Consider the following 21,210-nt stretch of genomic DNA (forward strand, 5'->3'; position numbering starts at 1 on the left):
AAAGCAGAAACATCAACCCTTACCAAACCCTGACCCTTTTAAATTTGAACTTCAATGGGGTAGGGATGTCCCAAGGATGCTGGATAGCAAAGACCTTTCTGACTCATCAAATGGGCAGAGACTAATTTGAGGAAGTGGGTGTGTCTGCCTCTGCAATCAAGGGCCTCCCCAGCATCAGTACAGAGACATTTCTAGACAGAAGGTTGTTCCAAGATATCTCTTTGGCATAGACTTCTATGCTAAAAATCTATTTTAATTTGTATGCTTTATGTCACATGGGGGCTATAATGAAATTCAGAATAGCACTTCAAATGTGGACCTGTCCTACCTTTACCTGGATAACATTGCAGGCATTGCATTGTATGCGTTTATGCATGATATTATGTATAATGCTCAGCGCTTACTATATATGCAATGTACGTTGTAATGACCATGGCAGAGAATGTGGTAATGACATTGTAATAGCAGTCTGCAATACCTCACCTCTCAGCCTGACTTGCTCTTGATTGTGATTGCCACTATAAGCTTCATGAGAGAGACTATACTTTAATATTATTAATAAGTAATAAATATGTATTTGTTTTCAATTGATGTAAGTATTAAGATTCGTTCATGTTCATGAGACAGCTGTAACACTTTAGTTGACGGTCTGTACCTTCCAACCTGTGCTTGGTTAGAAGACCTGCTGAAAATGAAAATACATTGCAGATGCTCATAGTATACCTACATTTATTGACTAATATTAATAATAATTTATGTATGAGACAATGCTTTGCAGACAGGTTAGGTTTATAAGCAGACCAAGTAGGCTACAGTGAAGAAATGCAGTAGCAGGGATCCGCCATCAGCACAACGGCCCACTGCCAATTTAGGACATGAACTATATGTATGAAGCAGTTAACGTGTGATAAGCAAACTGAGCATCCAACACACCTTCAATTGCTCACAGGAAGCATAGGTTGTGCTTTGTTTCCTATTAGTACCACAGACAGCAGCGGCACCGTGTGGAAGGCATGGAAACAGGGACTCCTCCCCTTCTGCAGATTTCGAGGAGACGCTCTTCCAGCGGTCAGCCTGTTTGACAGGCAGCATTGGCGCGTTGTCTTTGAAATGTATGTCATTTTCTCCTGTACATACAGGTAATTCAGAGACAAACTATTTTACTAATTATTTTCCGGAAGAAGCGTTGGAGCGGCCTCGTCTAGAATGGGGAACAGAGACGATGAATACGACTTCTTGTTCAAAGGTACATGTTGATAACTGCAGCCCCCCGTTGATAGCACCTTCAATAATTATGTGATTGTTTAATTCTTAAGACAAATCAGACATCAGCCTTTTGAACGAATCATAACAAATAGTTTGGAGGAATGGTTTTGAAAGAAACATTGTATCAGTCTCTGGTGGAAAACGTTTGCTACTATGGCTACATAAATGCTGTCATTGTAACATTGTAACAACGCCCGCAGTTATATCTGTAAGTAAGATGCAACACCCTATCTGCGTTGCCTCTTTGACTTGATCAACTTTGATAAACCCATAAAATAGTTACTATTTGTAAATCAATTACTGACAAGAAGTCTGTTTTCCATTTTATGTTTGAAAGAGCTATATGAAGTTAAATTTTTTGTAGTTAATTGTAGCCTGTTGGCCCATATGCAAATGTTGCATTTATGTAGGCTTAGACCTACTGTAATTGTGGATGTTTGTGTTCAGCTGACAGTGAAATGTTTTGACATACGCTATATATAGAAAAGTATGTGGACACCTCTTCAAATTAGTGGATTAGGCTATTTCAGCCACACCCGTTGCTGAACAGGTGTATAAAATCGAGCACACACCCATGCAATCTCCATAGACAAACATTGGCAATAGATGTCTTCTTACTGAAGAGCTCAGTGGACTTTCAATGTGGCACCGTCATAGAAAGGTGGCATCTTAACAACTCAGACGTGAAATTTCTGCCCTACTAGAGCTGCCCCGGTCAACTGTAAGTGCTGTTATTGTGAAGTGGAAACGTCTAGGAGCAGCAACGGCTCAGCTGCGAAGTGGTAGAACACACAAGCTCACAGAACGGGACCACTGAAGTGCGTAGGGCGTTAAAATCGTCTGTCCTCGGTTGCAACACTCACTACCGAGTTCGAAACTGCCCCTAGAAGCAACGTCAGCACAATAACTGTTCGTCGGGAACTTCATGAAATGGGTTTCCATGGCCGAGCAGCCACACGCAAGCCTAAGATCACCATGTGCAATGCCAAGCATCGGCTGGAGTGGTGTAAAGCTCGCCGCCATTGGACTCTGGAAACGCATTCTCTGAAGTGATGAATCTGGAAGTCCGACGGACGAATCTGGCGGATGCCAGGAGAATGCAACCTGTATGAATGCATAGTGCCAACTGTAAAGTTTGGTGGAGGAGGAATAATGATCTGGGGTTGTTTTTCATGGTTTGGGTTAGGTCCCTTAGTTCCAGTGAAGGGAAATCTTAACTCTACAGCATACAATGACATTCTAGACGATTCTATGCTTCCAACTTTGTGGCAACAGTTTGGGAAGGTCTTTTCCTGTTTCAGCGTGACAATGACCCCGTTGTATAAAGCGAGGTCCAAACAGAAATGGTTTGTCGAGATCGATGTGGAAGAACTTGACTGGCCTGCACAGAGCCCTGATTTCAAGCCCATCAAACACCTTTGGGATGAATTGGAACACCGACTGCGAGCCAGGCCTTATCGCCCAAAATCAGTGCCTGACTACTGCTCGTGGCTGAATGGAAGCAAATCCCCACAGCAATGTTCCAACATCTAGTGGAAAATCTACCCAGAAGAATAATGTTTGTTATAGCAGCAAAGGGGAGACCAACTCCATATTAATGCCCATGACTTTGGAATGAGATGTTCGACAAGCAGGTGTCCACATACTCTTGGTCATGTAGTGTATCATGTGAGCATTTAAGACACAACAGATTTTTTAAAGCACTGGTTGTTGGGGTGGGATTAGCATGGGGTGTGGGGGGTCTGTGGGTGGCTATTGATCCTTTTTTGGGATTCCTCAAAAAAATATAAGTTCTAGGGAGGGGCTGTACAGTCATTGCTTTTGTCCAATCACAATGCAACTTAGGTTTTGGGTTACACAGCTAAGAGGTGAAAAGGACAATGCTTGTGGAATGTACAGTGCATAGCAGAGGCTTGGGCTTCATGCTGTTGCTTGCTTCTCCTGTTCGATGGTGCAATCAATTAGCTTAATTTCTGAGATCAAATTATATTTCAACAAAATAATGTTTCAGGAAAGCTAATCTTATCTGTTTCTAACTACAGAAACAATTTCAGAACAATCAAAGATGGTGGGTGACATGGCTTGCTGAAATTATATCGAATGACCCTGCAGTTTGCCACTGACACTCCATATAGAGGTCTATTTATGATGTGACACAGAGTATTCTCTGTGGACTAGACATCTGAGAATGAAGGGTTCTGCTCTTCCTCCCTCGCCATAATTTAGAAACCCGGTTGAAAACAGGAAACCAAAGTGTCCCACAACTGTCAATTCAGGTTTGATGGAGCATGTTATCAGCTTCCTGCAGCAGCAGTGTGATGCCACACGGCCAAAGTTCACCTTGATTTCCTGTACTGAGAGAAATAAAAAAGGACTCCACCTCAACAGCCCCATTCTGACTGCCAGGCCTACTCCTGACATCTCAGCTAAATATAATAGGCTGTTTCTGTCAGCCTCTGATTTTATCATTGAGCTCAGTGCTTCTCAACAGTGATCATGGGGTCCTACTGTAAACATGTTGGATATCACTCCAACTGTGCATCAACTATTATGTCTCCTTGATTAATTAAGGGCAACCGATTAACCAAAAGATCCATCAGTGCATAGAAATATTGACAGAGATATACAGACACATGCCACTTCAAAATGGGTCGATTTCAGCCATCCACTTATTCAATATTGTCAATGGGAGTGAAGGATTGAAAAATGAAAACCTGCATTATGTAACGCGGTCGTAGGTGGGTGGGCCGTGTTACATATGGTGAAGAATGCAAACATCCAAGTTCTAGCCCAGGATCCTGGATACTAGTACATCTGTGAAATACCTGTTGACTAGGCTACCTCATCTGACGTTAGGCTAAATACATTTCAGCCAGTGTGTTTTATCTCAGTCTCTCCATATCTCTCTCTGTTTCTTTATCAACAGTTGTGTTAATTGGGGACTCGGGCGTCGGAAAGAGTAATTTGCTCTCTCGGTTCACACGGAATGAGTTCAACCTTGAGAGTAAGAGCACCATCGGGGTGGAGTTTGCCACCCGCAGCATCCAGGTGGATGGGAAGACGATAAAGGCCCAGATATGGGACACGGCTGGACAGGAACGTTACAGAGCCATCACCTCCGCGTAAGTCGTGTGGGATCCCGCAAGATGGCCTGTTGAGGCCTCTTGAAAATGAAATGATAGTCAGCAAGGATCACAGAAAAGAGTAATCAAAATCAAATAAATGTTTATTTGTCACATGTGCCGAATACAACAGGTGTAGGTAGACCTTACAGTGAAATGCTTACTTACGAACCCCTAACAAACAATGCAGTTTAAAAAAATACGGATAAGAATAAGAAATAAAAGTAACAAGTAATTAAAGAGCAGCAGCAAAATAACAATAGCGAGGCTATATACAGGGGGGTACCGGAACAGAGTCAATGTGTGGGGCACTGGTTAGTTGAGGTAATATGTACATGAAGGTAGAGTTATTAAAGTGACTATGCATAGATGATAACAACAGAAAGTAGCAGCGGTGTACAAGAGGGGGGCATTGCAAATAGTCTGGATAGCCATTTGATTAGGTGTTTAGGAGTCTTATGGCTTGGGGGGGTAGAAGCTGTTTAGAAGCCTCTTGGACCTAGACTTGGCGCTCTGGTACTGATTGCCGTGCGGTAGCGAGAGAGAAAAGTCTATGACTAGGGTGGCTGGAGTCTTTGACAATTTTTAGGGCTTTCTTCTGACCCCGCCTGGTATAGAGGTCCTGGATGGTAGGAAGCTTGGCCCCAGTGATGTACTGGGCCGTTCGCACTACCCTCTGTAGTGCCTTGCGGTCGGAGGCCGAGCAGTTGCCATACCAGGCAGTGATGCAACCAGTCAGGATGCTCTTGATGGTGCAGCTGTAGAACCTTTTGAGGATCTGAGGACCCATGCCAAATCTTTTCAGTCTCCTGAGGGAGAATAGGTTTTATCGTGCCCTCTTCACGACCGTCTTGGTGTGCTTGGACCATGTAAGTTTGTTGGTGATGTGGACACCAAGGAACTTGAAGCTCTCAACCTGCTCCACTGCAGCCCCGTTTATGAGAATGGGGGCGTGCTCGATCCTCCTTTGTCTTGATCACGTTGAGGGAGAGGTTGTTGTCCTGGCACCACACGGCCAGGTCTCTGACCTCCTCCCTATAGGCTGTCTCGTCGTTGTCGGTGATCAGGCCTACCTACTACCGTTGTGTCATCGGCAAACTTAATGAGGGTGTTAGAGTCGTGCCTGGCTGTGCAGTCGTGAGTGAACAGGGAGTACAGGAGGAGACTGAGCACGCACCCCTGAGGGGCCCCGTGTTGAGGACCAGCGTGGCGGACGTGTTGTTACCTACCCTTACCACCCGGGGGTGGCCCATCAGGAAGTCCAAGATCTAGTTGCAGAGGGAGGTGTTTAGTCCCAGGGTCCTTAGCTTATTGATGAGCTTTGAGGGCACTATGTAGAGTTGTAGTCAATGAATAGCATTCTCACATAGGTGTTCCTTTTGTCCAGGTGGGAAAGGGCAGTGTGGAGTGCAATAGTGATTGCATCACCTGTGGATCTGTTGGGGCGGTATGCAAATTGGAGTGGGTCTAGAGTTCCTGGGATAATGGTGTTGATGTGAGCCATGACCAGCCTGTCAAAGCATTTCATGGCTACAGACATGAGTGCTACAGGTCAGTAGTCATTTAGGCAGTCTACCTTAGTGTTCTTGGGCACAGGCACTATGGTGGTCTGCTTAAAACATGTTGGTATTACACTCCGACAGGGAGAGGTTGAAAATGTCAGTGAAGACACTTGCCAGTTGGTCAGCGCATGCTCGCAGTACACATCCTGGTAATCCATCTGGCCCTGCGGCCTTGTGAATGTTGACTTGTTTAAAAGGTCTTACATCGGCTGCGGAGAACGTGATCACACAGTCTTTCGGAACAGCTGGTGCTCTCATGCATGTTTCAGTGTTATTTGCGTTGAAGCGAGCATAGAACTAGTTTAGCTTGTCTGGTAGGCTCGTGTCACTGGGCAGCTCTCGGCTGTGCTTCCCTTTGTAGTCTGTAATGGTTTGCAAGCCCTGCCACATCCAACAAGTGTCAGAGCTGGTGTAGTACGATTCAATCTTAGTCCTGTATTGAGGCTTTGCCTGTTGGATGGTTCGTCGCCGGGCATAGCGGGATTTCTTATAAGCTTTCGGGTTAGAGTCCCGCTCCTTGAAAGCTCTAGCCTTTAGCTCAGTGCAGATGTTGCCTGTAATCCATGGCTTCTGGTTGGGGTATGTATGCATGGTCACAGTGGGGACGACATCATCGATGCTCTTATTGATAAAGCCAATGACTGATGTGGTGTACTCATCGGAGGAATCCTGGAACATTTTCCAGTCTGTGCTAGCAAAACAATCCTGTAGCTTAGCATCTGCTTCATCTGACCACTTTATTGGATCTAGTCACTGGTGCTTCCTGCTTTAATTTTTGCTTGTAAGCAGGAATCAGGAGGATAGAATTATGGTCAGATTTGCCAAATGGAGGGCGAAGGAGAGCTTTGTATGTGTCTCTGTGTGTGGAGTACAGGTGGTCCAGAGTTTTCTTTCCCTCTGGTTGCACGTTTAACAGGCTGATAGAAATTTGCATTAAAGTCCCTGGCTACGTGGAGTGCCGCCTCTGGGTGAGCGTTTTCTTGTTTGCTTATGGCGGAATACAGCTCATTCAATGCTGTCTTAGTGCCAGCCTCAGTCTGTGGTGGTATGTAAACAGCTACGAAAAATACAGATGCAAACTCTCTAGGTAGATAGTGTGGTCTACAGCTTATCATGAGATACTCTACCTCAGGCGAGCAATAGCTTGAGACTTCCTTAGATATCGTGCACCAGCTGTTATTTACAAAAACAAAAATACATAGCCCACCACCCCTTGTCTTACCAGACGCCGCTGTTCTATCCTGCCCGTGCAGCATATAACCAGCCAGCTGTATGTTGATAGTGTCGTCGTTCAGCCACGACTCAGTGAAGCATAAGATATTACAGTTTTTAATGTCCCGTTGGTAGTTTAATGTTCCGCGTAGGTCATCTATTTTACAGTCCAAAGATTGCATGTTTGCTAGCAGAATGGAAGGAAGTAGGGGTTTATTGGATCATCTACAAATTCTCAGAAGGCAGCCCGCCCTCTGGCCCCTTTTTCTCTGCCTCCTCTTAACGGAAATCATGGGGATCTGGGCCTGTTCCCGAGAAAGCAGTATATCGTTCGTGTCAGGCTCGTCAGACTCGTTAAAGGAAAAAAAAGGATTCTGTCAGTCCGTGGTGAGTAATCGCAGTCCTGATGTCCAGAAGTTATTTTCGGTCATAAGAGACGGTAGCGGCAACATTGTGTACAAAATAAGTAACAAAAATAAGTTACAAACAATGCAAATAAACAATTATAAAACAACACAATCGTTGGGGGCACGTAAAACGTCTGCTTTCTTCTCCGGCGCCATTTATGTATAATGTAGTTGTCTCAAATCATAGTCTCAGAGAGGTAAAAGGTGATTCAAATAAATCAACTGCTCAAGTCCTTGATTAGTTGAATCAAGTGTTTTTGTGCTGGGTTGAAGTGTGGAACATAAACCTGCATACCCTATAGCTCTCCGAGATCGGGTTTGTTGAGCACTAGCCGATTACTAGCCTCATCATCAATCAGTGCCTGACTTGGAGCCTCACTTGGGACCCATACATTGTTGTCTGTTTGTGCATTGAGATTGATACGCAGTCTCTTTCCTACAGCTATTACAGAGGGGCAGTGGGTGCTCTCCTAGTGTATGACATCGCCAAGCACTTGACCTATGAAAATGTGGAGCGCTGGTTGAAGGAACTGAGGGATCATGCCGACAACAACATCGTCATCATGCTGGCAGGCAACAAGAGCGACCTGCGCCATCTCAGGGCCGTGCCCACGGACGAGGCCCAGACTTTTGCAGGTACTTGCATCTTTTGGCAGAGGAAACATAGCCTGGTCCCAGATCTAGTTGTGCCGTCTTGCTAACTCCTATGGTCATTGTCATGGCATCTAGGACCAGGCTCAGGGGTATAAGGGCTTGTTGGGACAATCTTGGAAGAGTCTCCTCTTTATATTTTGTGGTCCTAAGTGACCACTGAAGAGATGGATAGTGTGAAAGTGAAATGAGAGCAACACCATATAGTTGCTTTCACCTATCTGGAACTTTTAGTGGTCATAATCAGTGGTCATCACAAGGGAAGAGAGGACAATATAGTATTGGGACATAGCAGCATATTGAGTGAGCCTCAATGTGTAGTTCAGAAGGATTCTGTCCTGGAACAATTTCTTGATGCGTGACTCACTTTGCCTTTTCTTTAACCCTGCAGAGAAAAACACTCTATCCTTTATTGAAACTTCAGCCTTGGATTCAACAAATGTAGAGGAAGCTTTCAAAAACATCCTTACAGGTACAGTACAAGAGCAAAGCTAATTGCTTTGACATTTCCCAACTTTTTTTTTTAGACACCTGCAGATTAAGTAGACTAGAGAATAGGAAAGAAATCCTCTTTGAAGTATTGAGATGAACCACAACAGTCTAGTCTACTCTCCGCAGAAATCTATCGCATCGTATCGCAGAAGCAGATCGCTGAGCGGTCTGCCCATGACGAGTCCCCTGGAAATAATGTGGTGGACATAAGTGTTCCACCCACCACAGACCAGAAAGGGAACAAACTGCAGTGCTGCCAGAACCTGTAACCCACGACGACCATCACCATCCCTTTCTGTCATCTCAAAGTGTCTTTCTTTATTTTGTGTAATATATAATATTTGGTTTTTGATAGCTTGTTCACTCACATTATGCCATGAAATTCAATTTTACAATACAAGTAGAAAGGATCTCTTTCATGGTACCTGTTTACTTTTTACTCCTTCAGTACCTTCTGGACCTGCAAGGAGAGTAATCCCATAAATATCCACTAGGTGGTGGTATGGAGTGGGGGTCTCCTACATATATACATACATCCTTTTTTTTTTTTTTTTTTTTGCATTTAAATAGGCAAGTCAGTTAAGAAGAAATTCTTATTTACAATGACGGCCAAACCTGGGCGACGCTGGGACAATTGTGCACCGCCCTATGGGACTCCCAATCACAGCCGGAAGCGATACAGCCTGGATTTGAACCAGGGACTGTAGTGACACATCTTGCACTGAGATGCAGTGCCTTAGACCCCTGCGCCATGCGGGAGCTAGATTGTTACCGATCTAATACTCCTGTATAAGTAGCACGAAGAGTTTCAGCACACATTACATTTTACACATGCAAGCCATTGTACGGTGACAAGAGTCCCTTATATTTTATTCCACAATGACCCAGCTTACTCAAAGGAGTGCAACAGGAAGACTAAAATTACATCAAATACTTTTGCATACATTGACTGACACCAAAGCCCACTCTCTCTCTCCCCTCCCCCCAACTTCTACCAGCTTCAAAAGGCCAAAGATTTTAAAAACAGAGAACATCATATTTGGACTTGGTCATTCTGAGTGAGTAAATTCATCAGTCTATTTGATGGCAGTTGTCCAAAAAAAGCTAAATACATTGTGAAGGAGGGGGGGGGTAGTATGTTTCAGATCTACTGTATTAACATGCTGCATCAGCTGTATCCCGCTATTGGCCGTGACCTTACGTTCCAGTCCAGTGTTCATAATCCGGCGATGACATCAGTGACACGTCCTTCTACGAGTCCAAAATCAAAATGGTTACAGTTCATATCTGGGCTCAAGTGCTTCAAAAATGAATATGGAAAAAGAATCCCCCAGAATGGTCCTTAAGCGCAGAAGTTCGAGTTATATAAAACACTATTTGCGAGAACACGTCGCTCGTTGCTCATACGATGGTCTCGTCAGTCATTTTCTTGGTTGACTTCGTCGGCACGGAATGTTGGGTGGAGTGCGCTCCTTTTATGTCAGGCATTAGCAGGCGCACTTTCTGATTGGTCCTCCTCCACTCTGAGTATAACTGACAGTGATAGCGGAACGATACCTGAGGGGCACGGAGACAGACGTCAATGAAAATAGACATTTGATAGGACCTGAAATTCTCTGAATAATATATGGTTGCTATTGCAGGCCCGCACAACCAGGTATAAATTCCATTTCAATTCAGAGAGCAAACTCATTTCCAATTCTTCCTAATTGAAAAGCAGTGAAGATAATTGGAATTTCAGTGTTCTTCCTGAATTAATTGGAATTTCAGTGTTCTTCCTGAATTGACTGGAATTAAAATGGAATTGACCCCAACCCTGTGCAAATCACGACGTGAAACATATTGCATGACATTTGGTCTACAAAATGGTTCCGCTTCAGTTGCTGATTTTGTAACTATTGTAAGTATTGTTTCAGAGTACAGTAGTCTTTCTAGAGTAGAGACAAAAGATTGTTGCAGACAAAAAAATATTTCTGTTGGCACATTACTTGTCTCTCCTGAATATAAAATGGGAAGGGCACAGAATTCCACAGACAAGAAAAAAAAATCTAACACAAATGTCTTATTCGTCTTACAAAATGTACTAATAGCTATTGTAAAGCACATATTTATACTGCAAAAAAAAATGCTGCCAATTAACAAAGGTGGTGTAAAGTGTGTGATAAGGTGTGTGTGTTCTGTGTGACCATGGTACTTACCTACAGAACAGCAAGAAAAACTGCCCGTCCCTACCTTCAGACTACGCTCAAACACTACACCCCAACCCAAGCACGCCGTTCTGCCACCTCAGGCCTCTTTGCCCTTCCACCCCTATGGGAGGGCAGCTCCCGCTCAGCCCAAGCTCTTCTCTGTCCTGGCACCCCAATGGTGGAACCAGCTGCTCCCTGAAACTAGGACAGAGTCCCTGCCCATCTTCCAAAAACATCTGAAACCATAACTCTTCAAAGTTCTATATATATATATATATATCTCATAAAAGAACACTTAACCGGCACTTGCCTCAACGTTGAGGGAAAAATGTAATTTCTATGCCTGTGATGTGGTTGTCCCACCTAGCTATCTCAAGATGAATGCACTAACTGTAAGTCACTCTGGATAGGAGTGCCTGACAAATGACTAAAATGTCATGTGTATCTGGTCTGTGTGTGGGGTCTAGTTACCAGTGTCCAGAGGATGTAGATGGTGAAGAGGGCGATGGTAAGAGCAATGAGTCCCACAGCCTCCAGCCGGCTGTTGAGGGTCAGGTGGTCCTGGGCTCCCCTCAGACACAGCCAGCCTGAGATGGCCGCCAGTGGGGTGATGAGCAGGAAGCAGGCCATGTCACACAGCAGCGTGCGCTTCTCACTGCGAGGCCCCGGATCCCGCAACCACTGGGAGGATGCAAGGAAAGGTCCACTACTATTACAGTCTTTTCCCCCATCATTACTATGGTGATTGAGGACTCTCACAGACACACAGTGCCAATGTTGTACCTGTGTGAGGGGTTGGGGTCGCCGTTCAACAGTGAACTCTGTGTGGCAGAGCTCACAGTAACTGGTGTTGGAGGACGACAGCCACTTCTCCAGGCAGCTCTTGTGCACCTTACCCAGGGTCCCTGTGCAGTCGCAAGGGGAGAGCAACGTCTCACCACCGGCCCCCTCGTGGCAGATCCGACACATGCCTTCATTACTGGACAAATAGGGGAGACAAATTGTGCCTAGTGACCACTCATTTCAAAACACACTACACATAATATACTTAAGCAATAAATGCCCGAGGAGGTGTGGTATATGGTCAATATACCATGGCTAAGGGCTGTTAATATACACAACAACGCAGAGTACCTGGAAACAGCCCTTAGCTGTGGTATAATTGGCCATATATCACAAACCCCCGAGGTGCCTTATTGCTATTATAAGCTGGTTACCAACATAAATCAGTAAAAATAAATGTTTTGTCATACCCATGGTATACAGTCTGATATACTGATTGGCTGACAGCCATGGCATTCAGGGCTAGAACCACCCAGTTTATAATGTACATATAAAGTGGAGACATTTACTTAATATACAAAATTCATTTATCAGATATGCTAAATATGAGATGACTTAGTATATTGATAATTAGGCCATATACAACCAGTCAAAAGTTGACACCTACTCATTCAAGGGTTTTTCTTTATTTTTACTACATTGCAGAATAAAAGTGAATACATGACAACTATCAAATAACACATACGGAATCATTTAGTAACCAAAAAAAAGTGTTATAAAAAAATATTTTGATTTGTTTATTTGAGATTCAAAGTAGCCACCCTTTGCCTTGATGACACCTTTGCACACTCATGGAATTCTCTCAACCAATTTCATGGGGTAGACACCTGGAATGCATTTCTATTAACAGGTGTGTCTTTTTAAAAGTTAATTTGTGGAATTTCTTTCCTTCTTAATGTGTTCGAGCCAATCAGTTGTGTTATGACAAGGTAGGGGTGGTATACTAATCCAGGCACTTGTCATCTCCCGTCTGGATTACTGCAACTCGCTGTTGGCTGGGCTCCCTGCCTGTGCCATTAAACCCCTACAACTCATCCAGAACGCCGCAGCCCGTCTGGTGTTCAACCTTCCCAAGTTCTCTCACGTCACCCCGCTCCTCCGCTCTCTCCACTGGCTTCCAGTTGAAGCTCGCATCCGCTACAAGACCATGGTGATTGCCTACGGAGCTGTGAAGGGAACGGTACCTCCATACCTTCAGGCTCTGATCAGGCCCTACACCCAAACAAGGGCACTGCGTTCATCCACCACTGGCCTGCTGGCCCCCCTACCTCTGAGGAAGCACAGTTCCCGCTCAGCCCAGTCAAAACTGTTCGCTGCTCTGGCACCCCAATGGTGGAACAAGCTCCCTCACGACGCCAGGACAGCGGAGTCAATCACCACCTTCCGGAGACACCTGAAACCCCACCTCTTTAAGGAATACCTAGGATAGGATAAAGTAATCCTTCTAACCCCCCCCTTAAAAGATTTAGATGCACTATTGTAAAGTGGTTGTTCCACTGGATATCATAAGGTGAATGCACCATTTTGTAAGTCGCTCTGGATAAGAGCGTCTGCTAAATGACTTAAATGTAAATGTATACAGAAGATGGTCTTTACCAAATAGGGCTAAGTCCATATTATGGCAAGAACAGCTCATATAAGCAAAGAGAAATGACAGTCCCTCATTACTTTAAGACATGAAGGTCAGTCAATCTGGAAAATGTGAAGAACTTTGAAAGATTCTTCAAGTGCAGTCGCAAAAACAATCAAGCGCTATGATGAAACTGTCTCATGGGGACCGTCACAGGAAAGGAAGACCCAGAGTTACCTCTGCTGCAGATGATAAGTTCATTCAGATGATAAGTTCATACTGCCTCAGAAATTGCAGCCCAAATAAACACTTCATAGCTTTCAAGTAACAGACAAACATCAACTGTTCAGAGAAGACTGCGTGAATCAGGCCTTCATGGTCAAATTACTGCAAAGAAACCACTACTAAAAGGACACCAATAAGAAGAAGAGACTTGCTTGGGCCAAGAAACACGAGCAATGGACATTAGACCTGTGGAAAACTGTCCTTTGGTGTGATTAGTCCAAATTTCAGATTTTTGGTTCCAAACGTCATGTCTTTGTGAGACGCAGAGTAGGTTAGCAGATGATCTCCGCATGTGTGGTTCCCATCGTGAAGCATGGAGGAGGTGTGATGGTGGGGGTGTTATGCTGGTGACATGGTCAGTGATTTATTTAGAATTCAATGCACACTTAACCAGCATGGCTACCACAGCATTCTGCAGCGATACGCCATCCCATTTGGTTTGAGCTTAGTGGTACTATCATTTGTTTTTCAACAGGACAATGACCCAACACACCTCCAGGCTGTGTAAGGGCTATTTGACCAAGAAGACGAGTGATTGAGTGCTGCATCAGATGATCTTGCCTCCACAATCACCCGACCTCAACACAATTGAGATGGTCCAAGTCATTCCAAACCACAGAGTGAAGGAAAAGCAGCGGACAAGTGCTCAGCATGTGGGAACTCCTTCAAGACTGTTGGAAAAGCATTCCAGGTGAAGCTGGTTGAGAGAATTCCAAGAGTGTGAAAAGCTGTCATGAAGGCAAAGGGTGGATACTTTGAAGAATCGAAAATATATTTAGATTTGTTTAACATTTTTTTGGTTACTACATGATTCCATATGTGTTTTTTCATTGTTTTGATGTCTTCACTAATATTCTACAATGTAGAATATAGTAAAAATAAAGAAAAACCCTAGAATGAGTAGGTGTCCAAACTTTTGACTGGTACTGTGTGTGTGTGTGTTATATATATATATATATATTCGTTGAAGCCGGAAGTTTACATACACTTAGGTTGGCGTCATTAAAACTCGTTTTTCAACCACTCCACAAATTTCTTGTTAACAAACTATAGTTTTGGCAAGTCGGTTAGGACATCTACTTTGTGCATGACAAGTCATTTTTCCAACAATTGTTTACAGACAGATTGTTTCACTTATAATTCACTGTATCACAATTCCAGTGGGTCAGAAGTTTACATACACTAAGTTGACTATGCCTTTAAACAGCTTGGAAAATTCTAGAAAATTATGTCATGGCTTTAGAAGATTCTGATAGGCTAATTGACATCATTTGAGTCTGTGGATGTCTTTCAAGGCCTACCTTCAAACTCAGTGCCTCTTTTCTTGACATCATGGGAAAATCAATAGAAAAATCAGCCAAGACCTCAGAAAAAAAAAATTGGACACCACCAGAAATCTGGTTCATCCTTGGGAGCAATTCCCAAGCGCCTGAAGGTACCACATTCATCTGTACAAACAATAGTACGCAAGTATAAACACCATGGGACCACGCAGCTGTCATACTGCTCAGGAAGGAGATGCGTTCTGTCTCCTAGAGATGAACGTACTTTGGTGCGAGAAGCGCAAATCAATCCCAGAACAACAGCAACGGACCTTGTGAAGTTGCTGGAGGAAACAGGTAAAAAGTACCTATATCCACAGTAAAACGAGTCCTATAATGACATAACCTGAAAGGCCGCTCAACAAGGAAGAAGCCACTGCTCCAAAACCGCCATAAAAAAACAGACTACGGTTTGCAACTGCACATGGGGACAAAGATCGTACTTTTTGGAGAAATGTCCTCTGGTCTGATGAAACAAAAATAGAAATGTTTGGCCATAATGACCATCGTTATGTTTGGAGGAAAAAGGGGGAGGCTTGCAAGCCGGACCACACACAAAAAAATAGATGGCAAAATAGAGGCAGGGAAATTATGTGGATATATTGAAGCAACATCTCAAGACATCAGTCAGGAAGTTAAAGCTTGGTCGCAAATGGGTCTTCCAAATGGACAATGGTCCCAAGCATACTTCCAAAGTTGTGGCAAAATGGCTTAAGGACAACAAAGTCAAGGTATTGGAGTGGCCATCACAAAGCCCTGACTTCAAACCTATAGAAAATTTGTGGGCAGAACTGAAAAAGCTTGTGCGAGCAAGGAGGCCTACAAACCTGACTCAGTTACACCAGCTCTGTCAGGAGGAATGGGCCAACATTCACCCAACTTATTGTGGGAAGCTAGTGGAAGGCTACCCGAAACGTTTGACCCAAGTTAAACAATTTAAAGGCAATGCTACTGTTCGGATTTTCGTTATTTAGCCCTCCGAAAAGGCTCACCAGGAAGCACACAATGTCATGACTCGTGTTTTGTCCTTAATTTTATTTTAAATCAAATGACCACAGGTCATAAACCTGAAATACAACAAACAAGTAATGACAATATATTATTCAGATATATTATTTAGTATATTATTCAAGTAATATAATAATAATAATAATAATAATAATGTAAATAATAAATCAAATAAGCCTGCAACACCATCAAAGATGTGGCGAATCTGGCTTAAAACAGCACCGACTACGTCACCCAGAATGCGCAGCGCCAGAGGAGCATGCGCACAGTGACTCTGCCGTCACAGGTTGCTATGGACGCTGTCACAGGACACATAACCCATGCCACCACATGCCTCGTCCAAAGGATTTACACACAAACGCAACATAATGCGGCATTCCACCAGGGATCACCGAACCAAACCACCGCTATCACCACCGCCACCAGAAACCAGCAGAGTGCTCCGAACAATCAGCACAATGCAAATGGCTGATAATAATAGCCTAATGCTATATAGCATCTGGGTCGCTGAGCTACCGCACCCAGCGAGCTACAAGTTACTCCCGGCCAACTAACACCGACACAGTGAGGTAAACGTTCAGTGCACAAACATATAAGTGACTTAAACATCAATGCTAGACTGAGTAGTTCGCAGTTACATACCAACGGGCTGTGTACTCCTGATGATTGTCTGCGGTGAAGTGATTACCAGGTGCTGTAATTTAAATCTCTAGTGAAGCTACGCATGCGCACATAACGTAACATATTTGAGCATCTAAGAAACTTAAAGAAATCACTCGTTCCCCATTTAATTGAACACATCAGACCCATTTGCTTCTCTTTTATCTATTTATACATATATTTTTTTCTTTTCCTGAGTGAGCTAGAAATCTCAACAGCTACCAAATACTAATTGAGTGTATGTAAACTTCTGACCCACTGGAAATGTGATGAAAGAAATATAAGCTGAAAAATCACTCTCTCTACTATTATTCTGACATTTCACATTCTTAAAATAAAGCGGTGATCCTAACTGACCTAAGACAGGGAATTATTACTAGGATTAAATGTCAGGAATTGTGAAAAACTGAGTTTAAATGTATTTGGCTAAGGTGTATGTAAACTTCCAACTTCAACTGTGTATTTGTCCATTGTTAATCTCCAACGAAGAAATTGTGTACATATCAGATCACCCTCTGCATGGTCGGTAACAACCAAATTCATCCAGTATTCCGAGGAAATGGAATGAGAGCCTGTGACGTGACTTCCGCTTTTGGCGACACTCCATCTTAACTTCCTCCTCCACATTAACTGGATTGGTTCAACAGTGCAGAAGAGAACCTCCAACAGTTAATTGTTTTCTTGTCAGGACAAGAAAGAAAGAAATGCTACTATTTTATGCCTGCTATGTTAGGTTAATGTCAGAAGCAAAGGGACTGTCTCAGGAAGCCATACATACACAGAAAAGGGGATACCTAGTCAGTTGTACAACTGACGGCATTCAACTAAAATGTGTCTGAGTAGAACCCTCTCGAGGAACCACCTTACCTCTGTGAGCCCACAGCTTTGACAACAGTGGAGAGTGAGCGACCATCTTTGGCCGTAACCTTGGCGACGTACTGGGCCTGGCAAGCATCTGGCTCCTCTACCACCTTGGGCAGGTCGGCGCTGCCTGAGTAGTCACACAGGGAGCCAGGCAGGTGGCAGCAACCTGATGTAGTCATGGTTCTGTTGGTGGTGGTGAAATGCCAGAGGAGCCAGCAGTCAAGGAGTCAGTCACACACCTCTCCTCCCACTGTTGGGAAACTGTTTGGACTGCGTGACAATGTTATAACGTAGCATTGTTACAACAACTCTTTGCAGTGTCAAAACCCGGAATTGTCATAGATAACTTCATGTAACAAAGAGAATTTGAATCTATTAACGGGGGCATTCTTTAAAATCATACACCATTTTGACAAGTACAGTACCAGTCAAAAGTTGACACCTACTCATTCAAGGCTTTCTTTATTTTTATTATTTTCTACATTGTAGAATAGTTTTGGTGTCTTCACTAGGAAATTACACACATGGACTCATGTAGCAACCAAAACAAAGTGTTAAACAAATCAACATATGTTTTATATTCTTCAAAGTACTCACCTTTGCCATAATGACAGCTTTGCACACTCTTGGCATTCTCAACCAGCTTCATGAGGTAGTCACCTGGAATGCATTTCAATTAACAGGTGTGCCTTGTTAAAAGTTAATTTGGGTAATTTCTTTCCTTCTTAATCCGTTTGAGCCAATCAGTTGTGTTGTGACAAGGTAGGGGTGGTATATAGAAGATGGTCTTTCACCAAATGGGACTAAGTCCATATTATGGCAAGAACAGCTCAAATATGCAAAGAGAAATAACAGTCCATCATTCCTTTAAGACATGAATGTCAGTCAATCCGGAAAATGTTAAGTGCAGTCGTAAAAAAACATCAAGCACTATGATGAAGCTGGCTCTCATGAAGAGCGCCACAGGAAGGAAGAGCCACAGGTACATGAGCCACAGGTACCTCTGCTGCAGAGGTTAAGTTCAATAGAGTTAACTGCACCACAGAAATTGCAGCCCAAATAAATGCGTCACAAATTTCAAGTAACAGACATCTCAACATCAACTGTTCAGAGGAGACCGCATGAATCAGGCCTTCATGGTCAAACTGCTGCAAAGAAACCACTAAACAAGGACACCAATAAGAAGAGACGTGCTTGGGCCAAGAAATATGAGCAATGGACATTAGACCGGTGGAAATCTGTCCTTTGGTCTGATGAGTCCAAATGTAAGATTTTTGGTTCCAACCGCCGTGTCTTTGTGAGACGCAGAGTAGGTGAATGGATGATCTCTGCATGTGTAGTTCCCATTGTGAAGCATGGAGGAGGTGTGATGGTGGGGGTGCTTTGCTGGCGACACCGTCTGTGATTTATTTAGAATTCAAGACAGACTTACGTGAACCAGCATGGCTACTACAGCATTCTGCAGCGATACGCCATCCCATCTGGTTTGCTCTTAGTGGGACTATCATTTGTTTCTCAACAAGACAATGACCCAAAACACATCTCCAGGTTGTGTAAGGGGTATTTGACCAAGAAGGAGAGTGATGGAGTACTGCATCAGATGACCTGGCCTCCACAATCACCAAAATCAACCCAATTGAGATGGTTTGGGATGAGTTGGGCCGCAGAGTAATGGAAAAGCAGCCAGCAAGTACTCAGCATATGTGGGAACTCCTTCAAGACTGTTGGAAAAGCATTCCTCATGAAGCTGGTTGAGAGAATGCCAAGTGCAAAGCCATCATCAAGGAAAAGCGTGGCTACTTTTAATGATCTAAAATATTTAACACTTTTTTGCTTACTACATGATTCCATGCGTGTTATTTCATATGTAGAATATAGTAAAAATAAATAAAAATCCTTGAATGAGTAGATGTGTCAACTTTTGACTGGTACTGTATGTGGTGGGGAATCGATGGCATGTTTACTATGTCATGCATCTCACGTCACAGCCGTACTATTTACGAATGAGCTTGTAACAATGTTACATTGTACCATCAACATACAATTTTAACAGGCTGTCAGTTATAGACAAAGCTTGGTTCCAATGAATCAATAAATAACCAACAGACACAGCCAGGCAGGGGAAAAGATAACGTTAGCTAGTTAAGACATTCATGTTTTCACATCCTCTAAACGCTAGAAAGCTAGCTAACGTTAGCTAGCCAACTGTTCAGTGATCGACATTTCCACTAAAGTTAGCAACCAAGCTAGGTAGATAAATACAATACAGTGAAAATATATTAAGGTGAGCATTTAGCTTAGCTAAAAATATGTATTTTTAAACAGCCTAAACAACAAGTGATAACTTACCGTAGTCACCAGCAAGCTCTCCCTGGCCTTAGTTAGCTATTTAGCTAGCTAGCTGTATGAGATGACATTGACATTTAGCCAAAACGATGGTTCGGGAAGAATACAAAAGACGACGACAAGCCGTGTATCTGCTCCATTGTTGGCCGGATCATTTACTTGTTTGGAGCAGTCTCCTCACAGAAATGGTGTATCTTCCCCGGATTTGGGACAGCTAGCTTGTTAACATTTTTACACTGCCTGGCTGGCTAACATCTATCAGCTGTGCACTGCTGTATCATTATGGTCCAAGCTATCCGGGATCCTTGGGACGTCCCTATCTATCAAAGATTGATATAAGTAACAGACATCTCAGATAGACCATCGCCCGACGTTTCCAACGTGAGCAAATTAAATCCTAATGGACATAACAAACAAGGAGGTGGGCAGAGCCAAGCACGAGCTAGTGAGATCCTATTGGCGCGTGCTAAGCATTTATTTGCATATTTCCGTTAGGGAACGCCTTACCTGTGAAGTGCGCGTCGCCCTTGCGTTCCTTTTAAACAACACTTTTTTTTTTTTTACAAGTTTGGCAAAGGGTAAAGTCTACAAAACTTAGTCCACTATGTTTGTTACAGATCGTAGTTTTGGAAACAGAAAACTGTATGGATTAGATTGTTGGATCAAATGTTAATCGATTAGAAATGACCAAAAAGTTGGCCAAAATCCATCTCGCTACATCTTCTCCCCTTCCGGCAACTGGACTTCTTCTCCTCACCATATTTGAAAGTGAATGGATACGCCAACCAGATGCTTCACATTTATACATCCGGTGAAATATCTGGCACGTTGCTCTATCTGCGTCTCTTCTTCTTCTTCTTCTTCTTCTTCTTCTTCTTCTTAATTTTTTGTTATTCTTATTTGGTCTTTAAATCGCGGTTGGCCTGAGGTGCATTACCGCCACCAACTGGACAGGATTGTAAATTCATTACACATTGTAAAAAATAGATACAAATAAAATAAAAACACTTTCGACTAACATTCAAAACCCTCTACCCCATCCCACTACTTTGACCCTGTCTGCTCCTACATCGTGCCAACGGCCTGAAGTCAAATCTAATACACCCAAGTACTTCTTTACATCTGCCACAACATATATTTTCTGTGATTTACATTCCATTTCTGCAGTACAGTTAATAACCATTGCTATGAATGGCCTATCCCTCTGTGTTGGCACAGATTTACTACTCACAGGGATCCTCTCAGGATCCCTCGCCCTTGACCCATCCTCCTCTACTTTCTTCACTGCCTCAGCATGACACCTTCTGCACTACTCTGACCCTGGCCACCTCAACCTGCCTCTCTTGCACTGGACTTTTTCGATCCCCAGCAAAATGGGCACCCCTATATTTGGCACACACAACATTTTTTG

At 43.4% G+C, this 21,210-nt stretch overlaps 2 protein-coding genes across 6 annotated transcripts; one reads left to right on the forward strand and one right to left on the reverse strand.

The window, feature by feature from the left end:
• Window positions 1-1,001: 1,001 nt before the first annotated feature.
• Window positions 1,002-9,126, forward strand: LOC106568940 (ras-related protein Rab-11B). Its single transcript, XM_014139799.2, has 5 exons — window positions 1,002-1,246; window positions 4,193-4,388; window positions 8,012-8,205; window positions 8,612-8,692; window positions 8,839-9,126. The coding sequence occupies exons 1-5, from the start codon at window positions 1,207-1,209 to the stop codon at window positions 8,979-8,981; spliced, it is 654 nt and encodes a 217-aa protein (XP_013995274.2). The 5' UTR covers window positions 1,002-1,206; the 3' UTR covers window positions 8,982-9,126.
• A 425-nt stretch (window positions 9,127-9,551) lies between these two features.
• LOC106568939 (E3 ubiquitin-protein ligase MARCHF2) lies at window positions 9,552-20,576 on the reverse strand. 5 transcript variants are annotated; one of them, XM_014139798.2, is made up of 5 exons: window positions 20,307-20,576; window positions 17,457-17,636; window positions 11,685-11,880; window positions 11,373-11,582; window positions 9,552-10,269 (listed from the first exon to the last, which is right to left on the reverse strand). In XM_014139798.2, the coding sequence occupies exons 2-5, from the start codon at window positions 17,630-17,632 to the stop codon at window positions 10,114-10,116; spliced, it is 738 nt and encodes a 245-aa protein (XP_013995273.1). In that variant the 5' UTR covers window positions 17,633-17,636; window positions 20,307-20,576; the 3' UTR covers window positions 9,552-10,113. The 5 variants fall into 5 exon arrangements, with proteins under 5 accessions (XP_013995273.1, XP_013995272.1, XP_013995270.1 ...); XM_014139797.2 differs by lacking the exon at window positions 20,307-20,576 and adding an exon at window positions 19,803-20,223 and having other exon boundaries at window positions 17,457-17,714; XM_014139795.2 differs by lacking the exon at window positions 20,307-20,576 and adding an exon at window positions 19,803-20,223 and having other exon boundaries at window positions 17,457-17,723.
• Window positions 20,577-21,210: the final 634 nt, after the last annotated feature.

Source organism: Salmo salar, chromosome ssa14, assembly GCF_905237065.1.
Source record: "Salmo salar chromosome ssa14, Ssal_v3.1, whole genome shotgun sequence".
NCBI classification, from domain to species: domain Eukaryota; kingdom Metazoa; phylum Chordata; class Actinopteri; order Salmoniformes; family Salmonidae; genus Salmo; species Salmo salar.